A 21,285-nucleotide genomic window follows, 5' to 3' on the forward strand; every position below is an offset into this window, starting at 1 on the left:
ATTATCTCCATTTTACAGTTGAAAAAACTCAGGCACACAGAGGTCAAGTATTTATACAGCTAATGCATATTTGAGACCACCTCTGAACTCAGATCTTCCTGACTTCATCATCAAGAAATGCTGGAAATTCAAGGTAATCCACCTAGATGTGGTAGAGTACAGTAAAAAGAACACTGGATTAGGACCATGGACCATAATGTAGAGTGTTGGTCCTGGTGTCAGGAAGATTTGGATTCAAATCCTGACTCATACGTACTAGTTTGTAATCATGGGCAAGTCACCTAATGTCCCTGAGCTTGAATTTCTTCATTTGAAAATGGGGAATACCCCATAACACATATCTCACAGGGTTGCTGTGGGACACTAGGGAACTCATATATGTATGGAGATTTTTTTTCAAACCTTAAAGTGATATAGACATGTCAGATAATGTCATTCAAGTTTCCTGTTACAAAATGACTGAATTTAATAGCAAGTCACATTTATTTAGCTCTTTATGGTTTATGCAATGCTTTCCTCAGAATAACCTTGTGAAGCAGTCAAGTACTATTTTCTCTATAGTAGAGATGAGAAAATTGGGACTTATGCAGATGAAAAGACTTGCTCAAGGTCACATTGTTAGAGAGAAGAGTCTGCAGATTCTTCAAATTGACAACTCTTTTGTATTCACTTGTATTAGAAAAAAATCTCTTCAGAAATCACTTAACGTTAACTTTTAAATATCTTAGTACAAGGACATAGATAGGACGAGAGATTTAAGGCTGAATGAGAACTTAGTGATCATCTAGTCCAGAGTTTCTTAAACATTTTCCACTCACTACCCCTTCAGTGCTTCTTAAACTGTGGGTCACAACCTTATTTCTAGTCTAATGTCTTAATTTTATAGAAAAGACTGTGCTTCAGAGAGATGAATTATCTGGGGCAAATAGTGATGTCAGGAGAGAGAAGAGAAAAAAGAGAGGAATAGAGAGAAGGGGTGAGAGAGAGGAGAGTGAGAAAAGACAGTGGGGAAAGGAGAGAGAAAAAAGAGAGGAGAGAGAAAGAGAGAAGGAAGGAAAGAGAGGGAGGGAGAGAAAAGAAGAGAGAGAAACAGAGAAAAGAGAGGAGAAAGAAAGGGGGAGAGAGAGGAACAGAGAGAGAAACAAAGAGAGGGAGGTATGGAGAGAGAGAGAGGGAATGACAGAGAAAAAGAAAGAAACAGAGGCAGAGAGAAGAAGGGGTAGAGAGAGAGAGAGAGAAAGAATTGGAAGAGAGAGAAACAGAGAGGAAGGAGGGGGAGGGAGGGAAAGAAGAGAGGGAGGAGACAGTATGTGCATTTGGGAGGTAGAAAGACAGCATTAAGCTCATATAAGGGATATTTCTTTTATAAGAAAAAATATGGTATCTCTGAAATACAAAAGAGTTCTACAAAATCAGATTTTTTTCTTTCTTCTGAAAACTTTAATTTTCATGAAAATAGAGGTGATTTAACTTTTGAGAAACCACATTCAGAACTTCCATATATAGGAAGCATGGAATAGAGTTGATAGTACCTCTCACAAGTAATCTCCATCTGCTCTGATCTTATATGGTGTTCTTTTGGTTTGTATTGCCTACACCTCTCACTGTTGCTAAGAGGAAGGCATTTTGTAAACTTGAAAGCCTGTAGAAATATGAATTACTATATCTGTTATTACAGGCAAGACGATTGCCAAATTCCCAAGATTTGGAAGCCTCCTTTGTTTTCTGCTTTACTTGTATCCATCCTTTCATCTTGATCTTACCTTTTCTCCTTTCATTCCTGGAAGACCAACAGCTCCATTAAGTCCTGGAAGACCATCAGGACCCTATTGAATCAAGACAATTTATGAGACCAAATCATCCCTTATAAAATAAATGAATCATTATGATCAAACCTCAGGCTTCTGAGATCAGTTAACCTGCCAAGGTGTGTGATGTCTTCAAACGTGTATTTTTACGTTTTACCTATAGGGAACTTAAACCTAGAATCATTAAATCACCGTAAGAGACCTTAGCAATGGTATGTAGTCCAACAGACGAAGAAACAGATCTAGAGAGGTTAAGAAATTCATCGCAGTTCACCTAGATAAGATGTAGCTAAGTTGAGATTGAAACCCAGGACCTTTAAATACAAATCTAGTTATCTATCCACTATACCACACTGCTTTTTCTACTCTGTTTTTTCCACAATAGTATCAGTCACATTTAGAGTAGGTGGAGCCACTGGCTAAAAGGTTTTAATTAAAAATATTGCTTTGGTGACTATACAACAGTAGAAAAAAATGGTTTGGAGGCAAATGTTTGTGAGATGGATAGTTCTCTATGATGAAAACAGCTGATTTAATAGATCTATTTGGGTACTGAGCAAACGTGGAATCTCAGGAGAAAAACCTTGAAGTTGAACCTTATCCATTTTTTTAAAAAAGAAAATCACCAATTCCTTATAAAAATAGTTGTCCCTTTGGGATCTGCTATATCTTTCTATCAGTTCCAGTTATGACTCAAACTCAAGGGACCCTTCCAGATGGGGAAATATAGTCAATAGAAATTGGTAGTCTTAAGGCAACTTAGTCTTTGGCTTTTATTTTTAAAACAAGTGAAAAAAAATCTTGAATTTGGGGTGTCAATAATATGCAAAAACAATTCACAGACTGCCCCCATTTTTCTCCCTTTCAGAACATTTTGGATCTTTGTCATAAACACCGTCAGCTCTCATCCCATCTGTAAATGGAGTACTTTCTTGCTGCTTTTCAACTCATTTCTGCTTTTTTTGGTTGTGTTGCAAAATAGCTTTGCTTCATTAAAAAAAAAAGTCCCATTATAAAATACCAGGTCATGTGGCTTCAGATGCCAGTGTTCATTAAAACAGTGAATCATGTGATATTAGTTCACTCAGAGTTGATAATTAGGATCAGTTGGGGAAGAAGCAGTACCAGTATGTGTTGCTGGTATAAAAAATGGATCATAAGCTCTGATTTAAAAAGGTCAGAAAAGAAGAGATTGTTTTGGAAAATTAGAAAGAGCTGTATAGAAGCTGGTTGCTCTAAAAAGTAAGAATGTATGGATAAACTGTTGGGATTCTTCTGAGTCAGTATTTTGCCATGTAAATAGGAAGGAAATATTAATATGCTGGTTTACTCTGGGATTAGGTTCTCGAGAATTCTGAATAAACTGGTACTGATAACACCAAAGTCAAAGAGAAGCCGAAGAAAATATGTAGAGATACAAGTAAATAATTGAAACTGGAGTCTAACGTTGTGGTGTACGATTGTGATGGAATACATGATGAGAAAGAAAAACCTGAGAACACTTATATGAACTGATGCAAAGTGAAGGGAGTAGAACCCGGAGAACACTGCACACACAGTAATAGCAATTTTACAATGATAATCAGCTGTGAAAGATTTAGCTATTCTGGTCAACACAATGACCCAACATAATTCTGAAGGACTCATGATGAAAGATGTTATCTACCTCCAGAAAGAGAACTGATGAATTTCTGAGTACAAATTAGAGTATAATTTTTTTTCAATTCCTTTATTTTATTTTTGCTTTTCTTTTTGCAACATGGCTAATATAGAAATATGTTTTAGATGATTTCTCATGTATAATTGATATCATATGGCTTACCTTCTCAATGGGTGGGGGAGAGGCTAGAGGCAGGAAATTTAGAACTGAATTTTTTAAAAAGTTTGTAAAAATCAATAGATAATCAAACTTTAAAAAAGAAGCTGGAGTTCAATCACAGTTGACAACACTCTGTCCTTTTTACTCAGTTCTTTTCACTTACTGTAGATGGTATTACATAATTGTGAAGAAACAAATTCGTTGATCAGTGAGAAATATTTGGAGTGTTATTAAAAAGAGGGAAATGCCTACCTCTTTAAGACTGCAGACACTAGCCAGGAGAATATTTATCCTTGTGTTCTAAAGATAGACCAATCTGAAAACTGGCAGTTGAATAGTTAGGGAGGAAGGCATTCTGGGTTGGCAAACGGACATTAACCTGAAGATTTTATAACAGGGTGAATATAAGAAAAACCAAAATGAAAGAAAAGCAATACGAGTATTCTAGACTGGGCTAAACTGAGGGAATTAATTTGAGGCATATGGAATCCTAGAACGTCAGAGCTAGAAGGAGCCTTGGAAATCAACTGACTGAATCCAAGGACACTGAAGTCAATGAAAGAAATTACTTGGACAATGACAGTCAGTGACAAAACTGGAACCATCAGGCCAGGGTTCTTTCCAATATACCATAAGGCCAAGAGAGCTCATCAACAAACTTAAAATGCTCTATTAATCTGAATAACAAAGTAAATTAGGTAACAAGTAGAAAACTAGTAAGAGAGCAGCTAGCTGCCTTTGATCAATGCAGACAAAGCGCTGAAAAAATTGGTGAATTGGATTGCTGGGCCAATATTAGTGATATCTGAGAAAGTATGAAGAAAAATTGAAGAATTACAAAAACAGAAAAGATCAAGTGTCCCAATTTTCTAAAAATGGACAGGAATTGAGTCTGAAAACTACACGCCATGAATTTATTCCTGGAAAAATTCTACACTACAATATTAAAGGGATAGTCAGGGAACATTTAGAAAAGGAAGCAATGATTGCAAAGATCCATCGTAGATTCATCATCAAAAGTCATGGAAAAAATAACCATATTTCCTTCACTAATAGAGTTACTAAACCAGCAGGGCTAGAGCATGCTACAGTTAGAATTTTAACCTGGATTTTATTACTGCAACTTTTATTTTTATTAATATGAGTTTGATAAATGCCAACTGATATGAATTTTCATATACAAAGAATGGAAAAAGAGAATTATATGTCATAGATAGATCTCTATTACATATAGCTTGTACTTTTAAAAAAGCATAGGATAAATCTGACACAGTCTCTAAGCTGCCCTGCTTGTCTGTGTGTTCTATGAACTTCGTTCTGGTCTTTGCATTCTTAATACTTAAATGATATTCTTTTCTTCTCAATTTCCTTGGTATCACCAGTACTAGCACTCCTCTCTCCCCCAATATGTTCCCCAGCCATCATAACAAATGGACGTAGTTAAGGAGAATATATGTTGACCATGTTTCATTCTGAACCTGGATCAACCAATTCCTTGTCTAATGCTGTCTTCACAGAAGCTGCAAGCCACTCTATCCCTTATTTTTACCAGGCCAAGTCATCTAGAAATGACTTAAGGTGTTGAATCAACTCGAAGAATGCATGTGTGATTTCTTATACTTACTGGAGGGCCTGGTTCACCAGATGGTCCATCTTCTCCAGGTGAACCAGGGGGTCCTATATATATTTCAGCTCCTGGTTCTCCTGGAAGACCTGGTGATCCTGGTGGCCCGGGTGGTCCAGGAGGGCCCTAAAAAAAAAACCCAAAACAATAAATAATAGTGGAAAGTTGCTCATCAGTCATTTCAGTCATGTCTGACTCTTTGTGACCCCATTTGGGTTTTTTGTGGCAAATTTACTGAAATAGTTTTCCATTTCCTTCTCCAGCTCATTTTACAGATGAACAAACAGGGAAAAGTGACTTGTCACAGGGTCACTAGTTAGTGTCTGAGGCCAGATTTGAACTCAGGAAGATAAGTCTTCCTGCTTCCAAGTCCAGTGCTCTATCCGCTGTGCCACCTAGCTGCCCCTGTTAGGGAGCATTGACTAGTAAAAAGAAAAAAATCAATTAGCCCAAATGGTCAGGGAATGAAAAGCTCTGGTTAATTACATTTTAACTTTCATAAAGCCAGAATTTTTGTTTTAGCTATCGTCAATGAAAATCTTTCTAAAATGTGGTGGTTAACTACAGGGATAATCAGAAAGTAAAGAAATAGGTGGGGTAGAAAAGGCAAAGAATCTGAAATGTGGCCTTGTACCTGGGATGAGAATAACTTTACATTACAACTCTAGCAGCCAGCTGAGCTTGTGATGAGCAGGGGGTGGGGTCGGGTAGTTCAGGGTTGTCAAAGAACTCCAGTGAGAAGCTAGGACCGGAGGAAAGTCAAAATTGTAGAAAGAGATTTGAAAGTTCTTTCTGAACTGAGGTGATAATTTAAATTCCAAGAGTTAATATGGGAGTTTATAAAAAGAGAAGAAAAAAAAGCAAAAGACTAAACCTTGATGAAAACTCACATTTAGAACACAGGAGAAAGATGAGATAAAGAGTGAGAGAACAGTAATAATATATAATAATTATATATTAATAATTACTAATATTACTAATAGAATGTTATAATAAATATATTAAATATAATAAAAGTATATATTAATGGTATTAATAATATACAATAATAGTAGTAATAACAGCTGTAAAAATAGCTACCATTTATAGAACACTTTAAGGTTCACAAAACACTTTACAAATAATATCTCATGCTATTCTCACAATAACCCTAGGAGGTAGGTGATATTTTTGCCCCCATTTTGCAGATGAGGAAACTGAGGCAGATTGTAGTTAAGTGACTTGACCAGGGTAACACAGCTAGCCTGAGGTCAAATTTGAATTCATGTCTTTCTGATATCATATCTTTCACTCTATCTACTGCACAACTTAGCCACCCTGAAAAACCAGAGTAATATAGCATCTCAGCAGATACAAGGAGAGAGAAGATTCATCAGAAAATAGATTTACAGCTGCATGAGAACTTTGAGGTCATTGAATCCTCATTTACAAAATGAGGAAGCTGACACACACAGAAGATAGGTGATTTGCTCAAAGATATTAAGCGTCAGAATAAGGATTAGAACCCAGGTCCTCTGAGGACACTGTTCTTTCCACTTCACTGTGACAGATCCAATAAAGTTTCAGTGAGAGAATAGGTTAACATTGGCAAATACTACAAAGAGGACAAGAAAAATGAGACTTGGTCATTTCCTGGAGATATCTATTACAAGAGAGTGGAGGAGAAGAAGCCAGATTTTAAGAGAGTAGGAGAGAGAGTAGATCATGAAAAATTAGCCTCCTCCATTCGAAAAATTTGTTAGGAGTGGGAAATAGAAACGCTGACAAGTAATATGTCCCATATTTTTATCAGTTAAACTTTCATATACCACTATGGCATAAAGGCTTGGTTTAGTCAATCCGTATTTGTGTCCAATATGGATTCATACTTACTCTTAGCAATTCTCCACTGCCTTCGAATTGAACAGAGCTAGAGTCAGAACCAGAACCAGAACCAGAGCCAGAACCAGAGCCAAAGCCAGAAGCATCAATCTCCATTATACCCTGCGACCAAGAGAACGCATTCTTAAAACTTGGTTTAAATCAGCACTTTCTAAGACTGATTATGTTTCTGAAAAAAATACTTTGGTCATTTTAATACTTAGAGAACTATCTAAAGAAGCCAGAATTTTAACAAGAACTTAGTGACAATTTACTTAATAACAATAAAAAGTATCAATCTGAAGCATGAAAAGGGATGCAACTCTTACTCTGTTATTCAGTAACCATTAAATTCCTACTATGAACAAGTATCTATGGGACACCATGGGAATATATTAGATTATAAAATGTGGCTCCTACTCATACCTCCTCCCAAGAAATTAAGTCTGGAAGTAGTTTCAAATCAGAGCACCTTCTCTTCACTGGAACAAGACAAAATGATACATGATGCCACAAGACGATCCCTACCGACAAGGTATATTGAGGAAGTCTTCATGAAAGAGAAAGCATTTGAACTTGATTGAATAGTTAAGTCACATAGCCAGGAATCTCATTGGCAATACTTCACTTCCCACAGAAGTCCTGGTTAGATCTACCTTTGTTTCCTCTTTCTAATTCTCTAATTTCTATTTCTACTTGAGAAAAATGATTATTTTGCTTTCATATAGATAATCAATTATTAAAATTGGGGAGTTTTCTTCTCTGCCCTATTTCCTTGTTCAGTTTCTCAAGAACAGGGCTGATGGAAGATAGGATTAACATTCTCCTCATTCTGGGTATTTCTACTCCACTCAATTGACTCAGGCATGATAGAAGGACACAGATTTTTTGCCTACATTGCCTAAGGCTGGGAGTAGTGAGCATAGGGATAGTCTCTCTGACCAAGAGTGAAATGTCACTCTCAGTTCCTCATTGGAATGAGCTCACTTCTCCTTGTAAAGTCCACATCTCATTAATTGTTAATCAATTGATTGCCACTATCAGGAACACCCCTTTTTCAAAGGCCTATTAGCTATAAGCCCTACCACCATGATTATCTTTGGCATTCAAGAGTTGAGCTTTAATAAAATGCTGCCAATATTAATAAAATTATTAATAAAAAAATTAAATCACCCAGAAATTATGTCTCTTGAACTTTGAAAATGCCACACACTTGATTTGTTTAATATCCTTTAATGTGGAACCTTGTTAATCTTAACACCATCTGGAAGTCTGAAAGTATTATCACCTTGCCTCCTTCTTGTTCTCATGTAAGCATTTAATAAATGCTTTATCTATCATGTTTATTTCTTCCCTTAAGTACTTTAATAAATTATTTTCCCTTATGATAAATATATTATCCTTTCCTCATTAGATTTTCCTGCTAAAGTGTTCAATGATTTGATTTTTCATTATGAATTCCATGAACATGATCTCAAGAAGTGAAACAACTTACAGTTCCTAAGAGATTGTATATAATACATAAACATAGATATGCATAAATACACATGTATATATATTTATAAAAGTATATTTCATCCTCAAAACATTTAAGAAAAATTAAGCAAGTACTGAAACTCTATGAATAGACATGCTAGATTCAGACTATATATGTATCTTTCTTTCGTATATATATAAAATACGATATGATATAATATAATCTCAAGGAGCTATAGTCAGTCTTAAAGGCAGATATGTGGAGTTGATCAAGAAACTCTTCATTCTTCTCATCGTTTAGTTTCACAATAATTACTGTAGAATACAACATAGATCAGAACCTCACCAATGTTCCAGGAGGCCCAGACGGTCCAGGGGAACCTGGAAACCCAGGAAGACCTGGCTGCCCTTCACCAGGATCACCCTAAAGTGAAAGAAAGTCAATAGAGTTTAGATTTCTTACACTTTCTCAGTCTCTCAGTTAGAAATTCCATCCATCTTCAAAAAGTGACTAGTGTTTAAGATATGACAGATCCTCAGGCAAGAATCTCTCCTAAGTTTTGTCAGTTCTGCCTACTTGACCACCTTCCCTCAAACCTGACGCAGACCCTTATCATCACTTATTTGAATACTTATTTAATATTTAATACTAAACATTTAAATACTTAATATTTACTTAATATTTAATATTACTTAATACTTAAATACTTATTTGAAAATAATAGAGAAAAAATGGATAAAAACCATAATGCTAGACTGCTTTAGGGCTGTTCATATGAGATAATATGGACTGAGAGCTTCTTTCATGGTACCCCCTTAACATCTCAACTCTTGCCCCATATAACTTTATTCTCCCCCCTGCACATTGCTTTGTTATACTTCTTGGATTTCTACCAGTTAGAGATTCATTTGTGTTAATAAGCAAGAGCAGACAGGGAGATCAAAAAAGTAACAATGTCCAACTTCATGCATTTAAAAATTTTGGCGAGGGCTACTTATTGATTTACTTACTATTTATTTAGCTAACTAGCTATTTATCAGAGAAAGGGAGAAGAAAGCTCTATTTCTTTTCCTGCTTTTTTAGGGTGAAACCTTGACAAAGGCTATCTGAACACCTAGCTATATTAGAATCAATCTTCCTCTTTGCTCTCTGACACCAGCATGCTGAAGCCAGGCTAAGACTATTGGCCCAACACAAACAGCCACATTATAGGTTAAATAAGTTTTGGTGAGATGATCAGGTAGTCTACTCACTGCTTTTGTCTTTAGGATCTGGAACACATTTTCTCCCATAGAAATGAAACCCCTGCTTACAAATGAACTTTTGACAAAACTGGTTTGTATGCTGGGAACTCACTAAAGTCCTATGAGATGGGAGCTTGTGAGCTTTTGTTGTAAAGAAAGGACTCCTTCATCCTGTACATGCACAATTGATGATTTGAACCAAACGCTGGGTTTTAAATTTTTGCCTGTTCAATTCCACTTTGTTGGCTTTACTTTGGGGGTCCCTTTTTTGGGCTCATTTAATTATGATTGTTGAGATTTATTTCGTAGCGTCTGGTTTGTGGTTTTCATGACCCTTCTAATTATGTATATAAGGATATGTTTGTTTCTTAGAATTTTGAAACTGCAAGTGGTATCTTTCCTCACTGGAGAATGTAAATGAAATAGTATTGCTTGTAAGAAAACATATGCATACACGCATTTATATATCGCTATATTGATCATTGAGGACTTTCTCCCCCTGCCGCTCCATTGTTGGGATTTCATTGTATGAGAAGTTTTATTTCCATTCCCTCCTTTGATTCTCATTTGAGAGAGCAACCCAAGAATGGTCTCCAGGCACTCCCCAGACAATTTAAGAGGCAGTACTGCTGGGAAGACCCTTCTGCTCAGAATAATTGATCATCCTGTAATCTTAATTGCTTCTTGCTTTCTTCTGTTTTGACCCCCAAATCAGCTGAGGTTGCCCTCTGTTTCTCCAGTTTTAAATTCATAGATATGTGTCTATCTGGGCCCAAATATCTCATAGCACTGAGGATTGTAGATCAGGTCCTCCACATTCCCCTTATTATTTGAACTTGAGGAAATGAGGAAACATTTCCATCTAATACTCTCATTTCACTCAACCGGTTGCTGTGTTCAGAGATCCCAAAATGTAGGTCTGAAAGCAGAGGAAAGAGATAATGCCTCCCTCCCTACAAATCACCATCTTCAACCAGGATGGGCCAGAAACCACTGGAAAGTAGGGAAGAATCCCTAACACGTCAGAGAGATGTAACTTCTACACAAAAAGGAAAGCTGGGAAGCCATCTTGAGTGTGCTGCTAGATCATCACCCCCATCTAAGTGCAGTTATGAAGGATCACAAGCATTTAACTTCACCTTCTCCTGCCAATTCTAAAGAATGCCCTGTAATGTATCTTTTTGTTTGGACACACAAGTCCTATGTGTGGGTTTGTTGTTTCTGTTCCTGTCCAGGGCAAACACTAAATTATAACATAAATCTCTCATTTGGGGAGGAATTTACCACCAACTATAGGAATTGAAATGGGCAGGAGAAACTGATCAAGTCCTCTTCTCATTTTAAAACTCTTTTACAGAAACTCACCCCAAAAGCTCTGCTAACAATTGTTTCAGTGAGTGACTCTAATTTAATTGCACAAAGATGTTCTCATCCTATTTCTTCTTTGTTTCCCTTGTTTGTCCCTTGTTCTCATTCTTGAAGAGGACCATGACATCAGGAAGGTGATGCCATGAGTTGTAGTGAATTGGATTCAAGTGAGGGAGGGCTGTGCAAAATCACCAGTCTCACTTTCTTCTCTAGGAGCCATTTGGGTACAGTGGCAAGATAAAAATCAGCAAGACTGTAGATGACCCCTGATGCTGTGGGAGACCTTGGCCTTTTTAAGCTAAGGTCTTTAATAGGTCTCCATCTGACTGAAGCAATGACCATTCAGTGATTAAGGCTAGGTAAGAAATGAGGCAAAGAATGGTCTTTATTACCCAGTCAGAAAAAACAAAAGACCCTCAGAATTTCTGGCCCAAACAGAAACAATTGCTTATTTAGTTCATTCAGAATAACCAGAGACCAAACAATGACCCTGTGGGTTTGGGCTGGGACCTTTTGTTGACCCAATGAGAGCTAGTGATTTAGGTATAAGGCATGGTCCTTAAGAAAGTGAGGTTTCAGTGATCAAAATTGACATTCTTTTGGGCTGAGGACCTTCAGGTAAGGGTATGATACCCTATGTAAACAGAAAGAGAGGAGAGGAGAGTAGGGAAGGGGAGGGGAGGGGAGGAGAGAAGTTGATTAAATTGACATTTTAAAAAGTTCAAGGCAATAAACTCAAAGCAAGTTCATTTTTCAACACCAGCTCCACGTACACGTACCTTTTCCCCTTTAGAGCCAGCCTGTCCTTTAGGTCCTGGGAGCCCTCTTTCACCCTGAAACCAAATTGCTTTATTAAAATGTTGATTTCAACCCAACCAATACCTGTAGTGCTCATTAGTAGAATAAGAGAGATAAAATTTCAGGTCTGGTCTTTGGGTGCAAAAAGTAATAGTACCTCATCCCTCCAGAGTGTCACCCTTAGGAGAATCAAGGCAATTAATTTACAGGGAGGGCAAATTTGGGGGCAAGAAGGCATAACAGCAACAAAAGCTCCAAGTTATATCGTGCTTTTGTACTTTATGATGTGCAAAATAATTTCTTCACTGTTATCCTGAGAAATAGACCGTGCAAGAATTAGTATCCCCAATTTATGGCTGAGGAAATTGTCATTTAGGGTGATGAAGAGACTATATGGAAATCACGTTAAATGGGAAAGCAAGGATTCCAATCCAAACTTCAGAGGCACAGTGAAAAGAGCCTTAGGAATCAGAAGACCTGGGTTCCAAACCTAATTCTATCTGTTACAACTTATGAAAATTGATCACATCACTATCCTCTCAGGGCTTCAGGTTTCCTCAGGTATAAAAGGATAGGTTTGGATTAAATGGCTTTTGAGTTCTCTTCCAGCTCTAAAGCTGTTATCCCAGGATTTCAGGGAGCTAGAGCTCTGCATTTGAAGTCAGGAAGACCTAAATTCAATTTTTGCTTCAGATTCTTCCTAGCTGTGTAATGCTAAGCAAATCATTTAACCTCATTGAGTTTCAGTTTCCTCATCTGTTAAATGAGAATAATAATTTCATTTTCCTCATACAATTCTATAAATTACTAGTTATATTTATTGTCAAATCTAACCTTTTCTGTGGTATAACCAAAAAATTTCTCAATGGTCAATTTATACATTTTTCATCTTAAACTCTCTAGGAGAACATTGTGGCTATGGAAAGACTCTGTCATTCGGTCAACTAGCATTTATTAAATTGCCTACTGTGTGCCAGACTTTGTGTTAAATGTTAGCTTGGTAAAATTAAGTTCTAATTATCTGCACTGCAGAAAGCCCTAAAAATATAATCAGTGTGCTCATGCATTTACACTGCTGAACAAAGCACATTGTGGGAGCTGTAACTGTAACTGTTGTGGACAACAAATTATTGAGATAATAGAATATAAATTTATATCTTGAGTTCAAAGGATTCATTAGATTTATAGTGAGTTTCTTTTCCTATAGGAGAGTGCAATGGAGGTTGATTAACAAATTTTTGTTGTTTGGTTGTTTCCGTTGTATCTGCCTTTTCATGACTCCCTTTGGGGTTTTTAGGTGTCAGAGACACCTGAGTAGTATGCCATTTCCTTCTCCAACTCATTTTAAAGATGAGAAAACTGAGGCAAACAGGGCTATGTGACTTGCTTAGGGATGCACAGCTATTAAGTGTCTAAGGCTGGATTTGAGCTCAGGTATTTCTCACTCTAGTTCGCTGCTGCCCTGATTAACAAACACCTAACTTTAATAATTCTTACCACAGTTACATTTGCCTGAAGAAGTATCCGGGTGTGGGATATTGGAGGGGGGAGGAGGGAGAAATGATAGATGGCTGGAGAAGGGACAAAATAAAAGAGTAAAAACTATTCCCATCTAAAGGCGTTTTGGGCAAACCATTTAATCCCTGGACCTCAGTTTTCTCATTTGAAAATGAGGGTGCTAGAAGCAGTCTCTTTGGTCCTTTCCCACTCTAAATCTATGATCCCATAAGAATATAACTCAGAAATGTTGGCTTATTATTACTATCATTACTGTATACTTTGGATTGAGTAGAGTTTGTGTGCTTTCTTCAGTATATATCCATATAACAGAATCAAAATATTGCCATATAGCCGTCAAAAAGAACCTTAGGGAAAGATGAATCCTGGATTAGCAGAAGACCTGGCTAGTCATCCCTATAGGGAGTGTGGAATAATGAGATGTCCAGCACCTTTACTCACACAGATATATCATTGATACCTGGCAGGAATACTTGAGGATCCAGGGCAGAGTAATGACCACTGTTGGGCTCTATTATTAATCTTTTTCCTGATCTTTCTATTCCTGAGAAGCCCTTGCCATATCTCCCACACAATCCCTTACCTGCAGATTTATAGCTAAGGCTCTGCAAATGGGCAGTGGATCTATTTAGTATCATACTGACCATTGTTAGTTTTGTAAGTTTGTTATCTACATAAGTATACTGTCAATCTATCAACAAACATTTATTAAGTACCTATTATACACCAGGTCCTGGAATAGGTGAGGGCTGTACAAATATTCTCTCACCTTCATGAATTCCATTTTTATATCTATAATCCTAAATAATTCAAAGCAGTCTGTTGACTAAGCTAAATCCTCCAACTTGGAGAAACCATGACCATCTGAAAAGTCCCAGACAGTCCTATTCTGCTAGGAATTTAATGCAAATTTGTGTATCAATAAAACCAGAACACAACACAGAATAAAGTAGCATTTTTATGTCCTTGCTTGGCACTAACATTTGTTCAGTTTACAGAATCATAGAATATTAGAGTTTGAATCTCAGAGATCACTTGACTTTTACTGATGAAAAAAATGAGGTAAATCAACTGTCCCAAGGTCAAGCAGCTAAATCTGTGACAAAGGTGAGACTAGATGCCAGGTCTCCTGATCATAGACTTTGTGCCTTCCTTTCAAAATAATTATGCTACCTGAATTGCCTGAATTTCATAGTTTAGTGAATTCAAACATTTTAGCAACTATATTTTATTCATCTGCCCTTTATTTATTCATTCATTTTTTGCAGGACAATCAAAGTAAAGGTTAGGATCTAAAAGAAGTGATTTTTTTTCTCTTATATTAATAACCAATTATTAAATTAATTTTAAGTTTTTCCCTTCCTATTTCCTCATTCAGAAACTAACCCATGTAAGCTGTTGAACCAATCTTAAGTATGGCTATACATATACATATATACACATATGTAGATACTTACATACACATACACATGGATATCTATACTCATACACATATATACACATATATATATTCATATGCATCTATGTAAGACTATACTATGCTGGTTTGTCCTCTGTTTCTCTGAAGGTGGATAACATCTTTTTTCATTGTTAGAGACAAACTTGACATACAAAATAAAAGTTATTAAAAATGGTGTTCAGAGTAGGGATGGCCTATGTTCCTTCCCCCTGAAGGAACGAGTAGCTTCCAGCATGACCACAGGAAGGACTATGACCAGGTCAGGATGAGGCAGGACCCTTATAGAATTCTGAACTTTGGATTTCCTGCGATACTGTCCCCTGGCCATGTGACTTCATATTCTCCTCTCTGATGCGCCCTTCCTCACACAGCTCCATGGGCCTGTGCATTAGTTTCTGACCTCTAACCTGTCCATGCTAGGTCACAACCCCCCCATCAAAGTGTGGATATAAAACTTACTTCCTGTTTTCCCACATCACTGATCGAAGTCTTTTCATATTTTTTCTAAATCTACCAACTCATCATTTCCTATACCACAGCAGTATTCCAACATTATACTGTCTAGTTATTTCAAATAGTGTAAAACAATATTGATTAATATGGCTAACATATAGAGTAGTTTCTCTATTTTTCTCTTTGCATTAAATCTATTTTAGATTTAACTTTGCCCAAGAGCATGATTACTGCCCCTGCTTTCCCCCCTAATAAATTCTATCCCTGATCTTTATTTGATTTTTGCTTATCTCTAATTTCCTATCCCTCCTAACCCCTCTATTTTTACCCATGACCTTGCCCTCCATCCTTTCCTTCACCCTAAAATCCCTCTCTTATCTTTTCTAACCTCATCTCAATCCCCTTAGACTTTTATTTCTTTCTGAATTCAGAAGACTTATATATACATATATATATATATACACACACATATATATGCATGTATTTATTCCCTCTTTAACCCATTCCTGATGAGAGTAGTATTCCAGAACTACCAGCCCTCCTCCCCCATCTAATTCCTCTGTATTAGTTCTTCTTCTTGCACCTCATTTGTTTAGGATAATTACCCTGTATACTTTTTCCTACATGGCTTACTTTTTAGTATCACATCATACACAGCTCTACCTCAATGTTTCTTTTGAACTACCCAATTACTAATAACAATCTTAGACATACAATTTACATTTCCTTGTATAACAAGTAAAGAGTCTAGCCTTGTTAAGTCCTTTGTAGTCTCTTATTTTTGATATTAACCTTATATTTCTCTTGTATCTTGTATATTAAATTTTCTATTGATTTCAGATATTTTTTACAACAAAATCCTAAAAGTTTGACAATTCATTGAATATTCATTTTTTTCCATTCAGGATTACACTTAACTTTGCTGGCTAAGATATTTTTGGCCACAACCCCGGTTCTTTTGGTCTTCAATATAGAGTATACTAAGATTTGCAGTTTTCTAGTGTAGCATTTGCCAGATCTTATGTGATTCTAACTGTGGCTCAGACATATTTGAATTGTTTTCTTTTTCTTGTTGCTCACAATATTTTCTCCTTGAGTTGGGGGTTTCAGAATCTAGCTATGATATTCCTATGCTTTTCCTAGTAGGATCTCTTTCAGGTGGTGATCAGTGGATTTTTTTTTTCTATTTCTACTTTTCCTCTTAACTAACTTAACTAACAAGTGAGGTTGGTGATGTTGCACAGACCCACCCCCCCCTTCCCTCCAATAGAAGTCAACTGCAAGTCATGTCATCATCTTGATGTCATGGTCCTCTTCGAGAATGAAGGATAAACACAACACCAATAACAACTAAACTAACACTTCAGGACTTTTTATTATTTCTTGGATTATTGTATCAAGACTCTTTTTTTTGATAATAGCTCTCAGGCAGTCTAATTATTCTTATGTATTCTCTTCTTGAACTGTTCTCCAGATCAGCTATTTTTCTTATGAAATGTTTCACTGTTCATCTATTTTTTCATTCTTTATATTTTGTTTTGTTATCTCTTGGTCTTTTATAACTTCACTGGCTTCCCCTTGTCCAATTGTAATTTTCAAGGAGTTGTTTTCTTCCTTAAGATTCTGGATCTCCTTTTCTAGTTGGTTGACTTCCTTTTTATAATCTTCTTGGTTTTCTTGGATCATTCTTTTAAATTTTTTTTTCCCTCAGTGTCTCTCATTTGATTTTTAAAGACTTTTTGAAGTTTTTCTATGGATTCTTTTTGCACAGGTGACTATTACATGCCACTCTCTGGGGTAGGAGAGGTTTTTTATTTGGCTTCAATTTCCTCCTCTAAAGATGAACTCTGGTCTTTTCTATTCTCATGGCAATTTTCCATGATTGGGTTCTTTCTTCTTTGTCTGCTTATTTTTTCTTTTAATTTGTAGCAGCTTATTTATTTTAATCACCTCTAATTCTGGGGTATAGGCGATGGTGTCTCTGACCTCAGATCTTCCTTCAGTTTTCCCCTCTGGCCTGGGACTGAAACCAAAAACTTTGCCCTCTTATAAGTACCCACAGTCATGGGCATCTCTGCCCCACTGCTTTTGCACTCCCTAGGTAAGTGCTGGTTCCTTCCTACCCAGGGCCATCTCTCAACAGGACAGCTGGGCTTGGTGTCCCTTATCAGCAGAGTTCCCTCAATCTTCCCTTGATCAGATACCTGACTCCCCTCACTGTCTGGGAGGTGAAAATATCTGTGGCTGGGGCCAGGCTACCTGCCAACCTTGCTAATGCCAGGGCTTGCTGCTTGCTGTTTCAGTGGAACTAGCCTGGAGGTGTTTACACTTCCTGGGGACCAAACTTCTGCATCCTCCCATGAGAACCACTGTTCTGCCCCAACTCTTGTTTATTTTTACCATTTTACATTCCTCCTGAGGCACTATTTTATCATATTTGTGGAGGAAATCTCCACAGGAATTTTCTGACCTACTCTACCATCTTCCCAGAATCCTCTTTTTCCCCTCTGTCTTGAAGGAAAGCCAGGGAGATAGGAGGCAGAGATGCAGAGAAAATCCCAGGCATGGAGAACAGCAATTAAAAATGCCAGAAGAGGAAATGGAGTGTCTTGTGCAAAGGAGGACAGTGTTCTTGATTGCAGAGTATTTTTGGGGAGAAAGGGTGGAATTAGAGGGTAAGAAGACTGGAAAAATTGGGGGAGAGGGTTTATGAAAGTCTTTGAATGACAGAGGATTTTATGTTTAATCCTAGAGGTGGTAGGGAGCCATTGAAATTTATCAAGTAAGTGGATTGGGGACATAGTCAGACCTGCTCTTTAAAACCATCTTTAAAATTGTGGCAGCTGAGTGGAGAATAGGCTGGAGAGGAGAGAAACTTGTGGCAGGGACCAGCTGGTTATTGCAATAGTTCAGGCATGAGATAATGAAGGCTTGCACCAGAATGATGGTAGTATCAAAGAAGGAGAGGAGATATACCCAAAAGATGTTACAGAGGTAAAATCAATAGACCTTAGCAACAGATTGGGCACAGGCAGTGAGAGGGAGTAAGGGACTGAGGATGACAACTAGATTTTGAACCTGGGTATCTGGGAGGCTGGTGGTACCCTTGGCAATAACAGGGAAGTTAGGAAAAGGGGAAGATTTTGGGGAAAAGATAATGAATTCTCTTTTAGACATGGTGAATTTAAGAGGTCTAAAGGACATCCAGTTCAAGATTCCATGTTGTTGAATTTTTTTTTCATTAAAAATGTTTTTTGTTTACATCATCAAAGTAAGACCCTCTTGGACCTTACATTCTCACTTTCCAAATATTCCCTCCCTCCCTCCTCCCCCACCCTCACCTTTGGCTTGTAACAAAATATAGTTGAACAAAACAGACCAATACATTGATGAATCTGAATTTCCATCCTCCCCACCCTTTGTAATTCTATACAGATTCCTGTATCTTACATTCAAGATATAAATCCTCTGTATTTGAGGCAGTGTGAGTTGTTTTTCATACACCAAAGGGAAAGAATCAGTTGGATAAGAAAGGCTTTGAATAGAAATTGAGTTATAGAAAGAGCAATGGTTGACGTTCTATGCATTCTTAAGTGATTGGAGTTTCTCAGTTCATTCATTCTCACCAATACCTTGACCTTAATGTGACTTATCTATCAGCTTTTTCATCAGCCCATTCAAAGCACTTCAGTAACCCAACAGACAACATGTCCTTGCAAATTAATGTTTTTCATTACTGCTGGAAGTAATTTGCCTGCTAACAGGATTAGATTTTGGTCACTATAAAATCCTTTTATGGTACTTGACACACAAGAGAGTTGAGAACCTAATATCACAACCAAATTGCTTGGCAAAAGTACAACCTTGGGTATGTCAAATCCTAGAAGAAAGCAATCTAACATGTACCTCCTAACCAAAAAGCACTATTAAATAGTCATATGTGCTTCCTTTACTACTTTTGCATAATTGAAATGCAATTATTTTAAAAATAAAAGTTTTATGTATTTCAAGAAATGTACCATAAGCTACAGTTTTCACATTGCTTTAATCAATGATAAAGCAACATAGGTTGAGAAAGAATAGTGGTCACATTAAAAAGCATTTTTTTTTTCTTATGCAATTGTTAAAAATCTGAAATTTGTCCTGAGAAATGGAATGAATGAGATGTATCACATCAGGACCCATGAACAGAATATGTTTTGTGAAGAATTTGTTTAGGGGACTGGATCTTTGATTTCATCATTATGGGAAACTTCCTCTTGTTGAGGGACTTCTTTATAACTGCAGCTCTGTATCTTCTGTGGGATTATAATCTTACAGAGTCACCTATAGTAGTGAAAAATTAAATGACTTGCAGGGTCATGATCTAGTAAGTGTCTGAGGCAGGATTCAGGCCCAGATCTTCCTAACTCTGAGGTTAGCTCTATCCCCTGGACTAGAATATTGAGATGAAAATGATTTACTTTAAAAAAAAAAAAGATTCCCTTTAGTAAATTTTTAAAAATAGAATCTCATTAGTTAATGGATCCATTTATGTTAAATAAAATACCCTTCTAAATAAGTGAAAATGAGACCTATGTGTATGTTTTTAATAGGTATGTCCTAAAAAGAAATGTCAGCTAGAAGAGAGATTATAACACCCAAAGGGAAAAAATGTCTCTATTTTTTTCTCCTAGCTGTGACCTAGCTATTTTAAAGGTGTTTGGATTTTAGTTCTGTTTATGGACCTTAGGGGGAAGAATATAGTCAAATAGGAAGTTGTGAACAGAAATGCAGGCTGTCTGTCACTTGTATTTCTTTCTCTCTCTAGTTTTGTCACCATGGATAAAGTACCTTACCTACTGGGTCCATGGTTCCCAAACCTCTCCCCTGGGGGCACAAAGGCAATACTGTAGAATGATCCAAGAGAATGAGATTGCAATGTGTGGTTCAGAAATAAACAAACATGAATAAGGCCATATCAAGTAATCCTCTCCAACTGGACTATCATTAACCATGAGGTTGGTGTATTAGGTCAGTCCTTTACATTTGAGTTTCCTTTTGTTTCTGTAATTATAGTTCCAAGGGTTCCAAAAATGTTAACTGTTCCCTTATTAATGAAAGACTCAGATTTTCAAAGCTAACTACTGGTAGAACTTTTTTCTTTCCTCTAAAGATATTCAAATGTAGATGGTAATGTCATTCATTCACTCCCTCAGTTTGTTCATCTGAAAATAGTTCCTGAATACCTATCAAGTGTGTAAGTATCCCCCCACCCTGCTCCACCCCCCCCCCCCCCCTTAGGGCATGCTCAGCCAGAATTGCCCAAGAAGTGTTATGCAAACTTATTTCTAAAGGAAATAATGGAAGCAAACAATATTAAGTAACAAAATAGACATAATTTATACTGGCAGTAGACATGAATAAATGGTCCTTGAGGGACCCACTAATTCTAAGATTCTTGAGTCTATGAATTCATATTTACTCATTCATGCCACCATTCTGGTGGAGGCCCTCATGACTTCTGTGCCTGGACTATTTCCATAGCCTTCTGGTGGGTCTGCCTGTCTCAAGTACCCACTCCAATACAACCCTTACTTTGCCATTAATGTAATTTCCTTAAAGTGTAGGTTCAACCATGAAGCCCCCTACTCAGTAAACTCCAAGGGCTTCCTAAAGCCTCCAGAATCAAATACAAAATCCTCTTCTTGGTGTTCAAAGCCCTTCATAACCTGACCCTCTCCTACCTTTGCAGTCTTCTTACACATTACTCCTCATGACGTACTCTGATCCAGGGACATTGGTCTTTGCTGTTCCTCCAATAAGACCCTCCCATTTCTCTGCTCCAGACATTTTTCTGGTTGTGGTTCAAGTGTGG

At 37.0% G+C, this 21,285-nt stretch overlaps 1 protein-coding gene across 2 annotated transcripts in view; it reads right to left on the reverse strand.

Moving 5' to 3' along the window:
* COL15A1 (collagen type XV alpha 1 chain) overlaps window positions 1-21,285 on the reverse strand; it is a 193,837-nt gene that overhangs the window by 86,716 nt on the left and 85,836 nt on the right. Inside the window, exons 9-13 of one of the 2 annotated variants that reach the window (XM_072604714.1) lie at window positions 11,980-12,033; window positions 8,934-9,011; window positions 7,124-7,234; window positions 5,252-5,377; window positions 1,764-1,826 (exon numbers count right to left, since the gene is read on the reverse strand). In XM_072604714.1, coding sequence (XP_072460815.1) covers window positions 1,764-1,826; window positions 5,252-5,377; window positions 7,124-7,234; window positions 8,934-9,011; window positions 11,980-12,033 — 432 coding nt within the window. The remainder of the gene's footprint in view (window positions 1-1,763; window positions 1,827-5,251; window positions 5,378-7,123; window positions 7,235-8,933; window positions 9,012-11,979; window positions 12,034-21,285) is intronic. The other variant, XM_072604723.1, reaches the window with a different exon arrangement.

The sequence above is a fragment of the Notamacropus eugenii genome, chromosome 1, assembly GCF_028372415.1.
Source record: "Notamacropus eugenii isolate mMacEug1 chromosome 1, mMacEug1.pri_v2, whole genome shotgun sequence".
NCBI lineage: Eukaryota > Metazoa > Chordata > Mammalia > Diprotodontia > Macropodidae > Notamacropus > Notamacropus eugenii.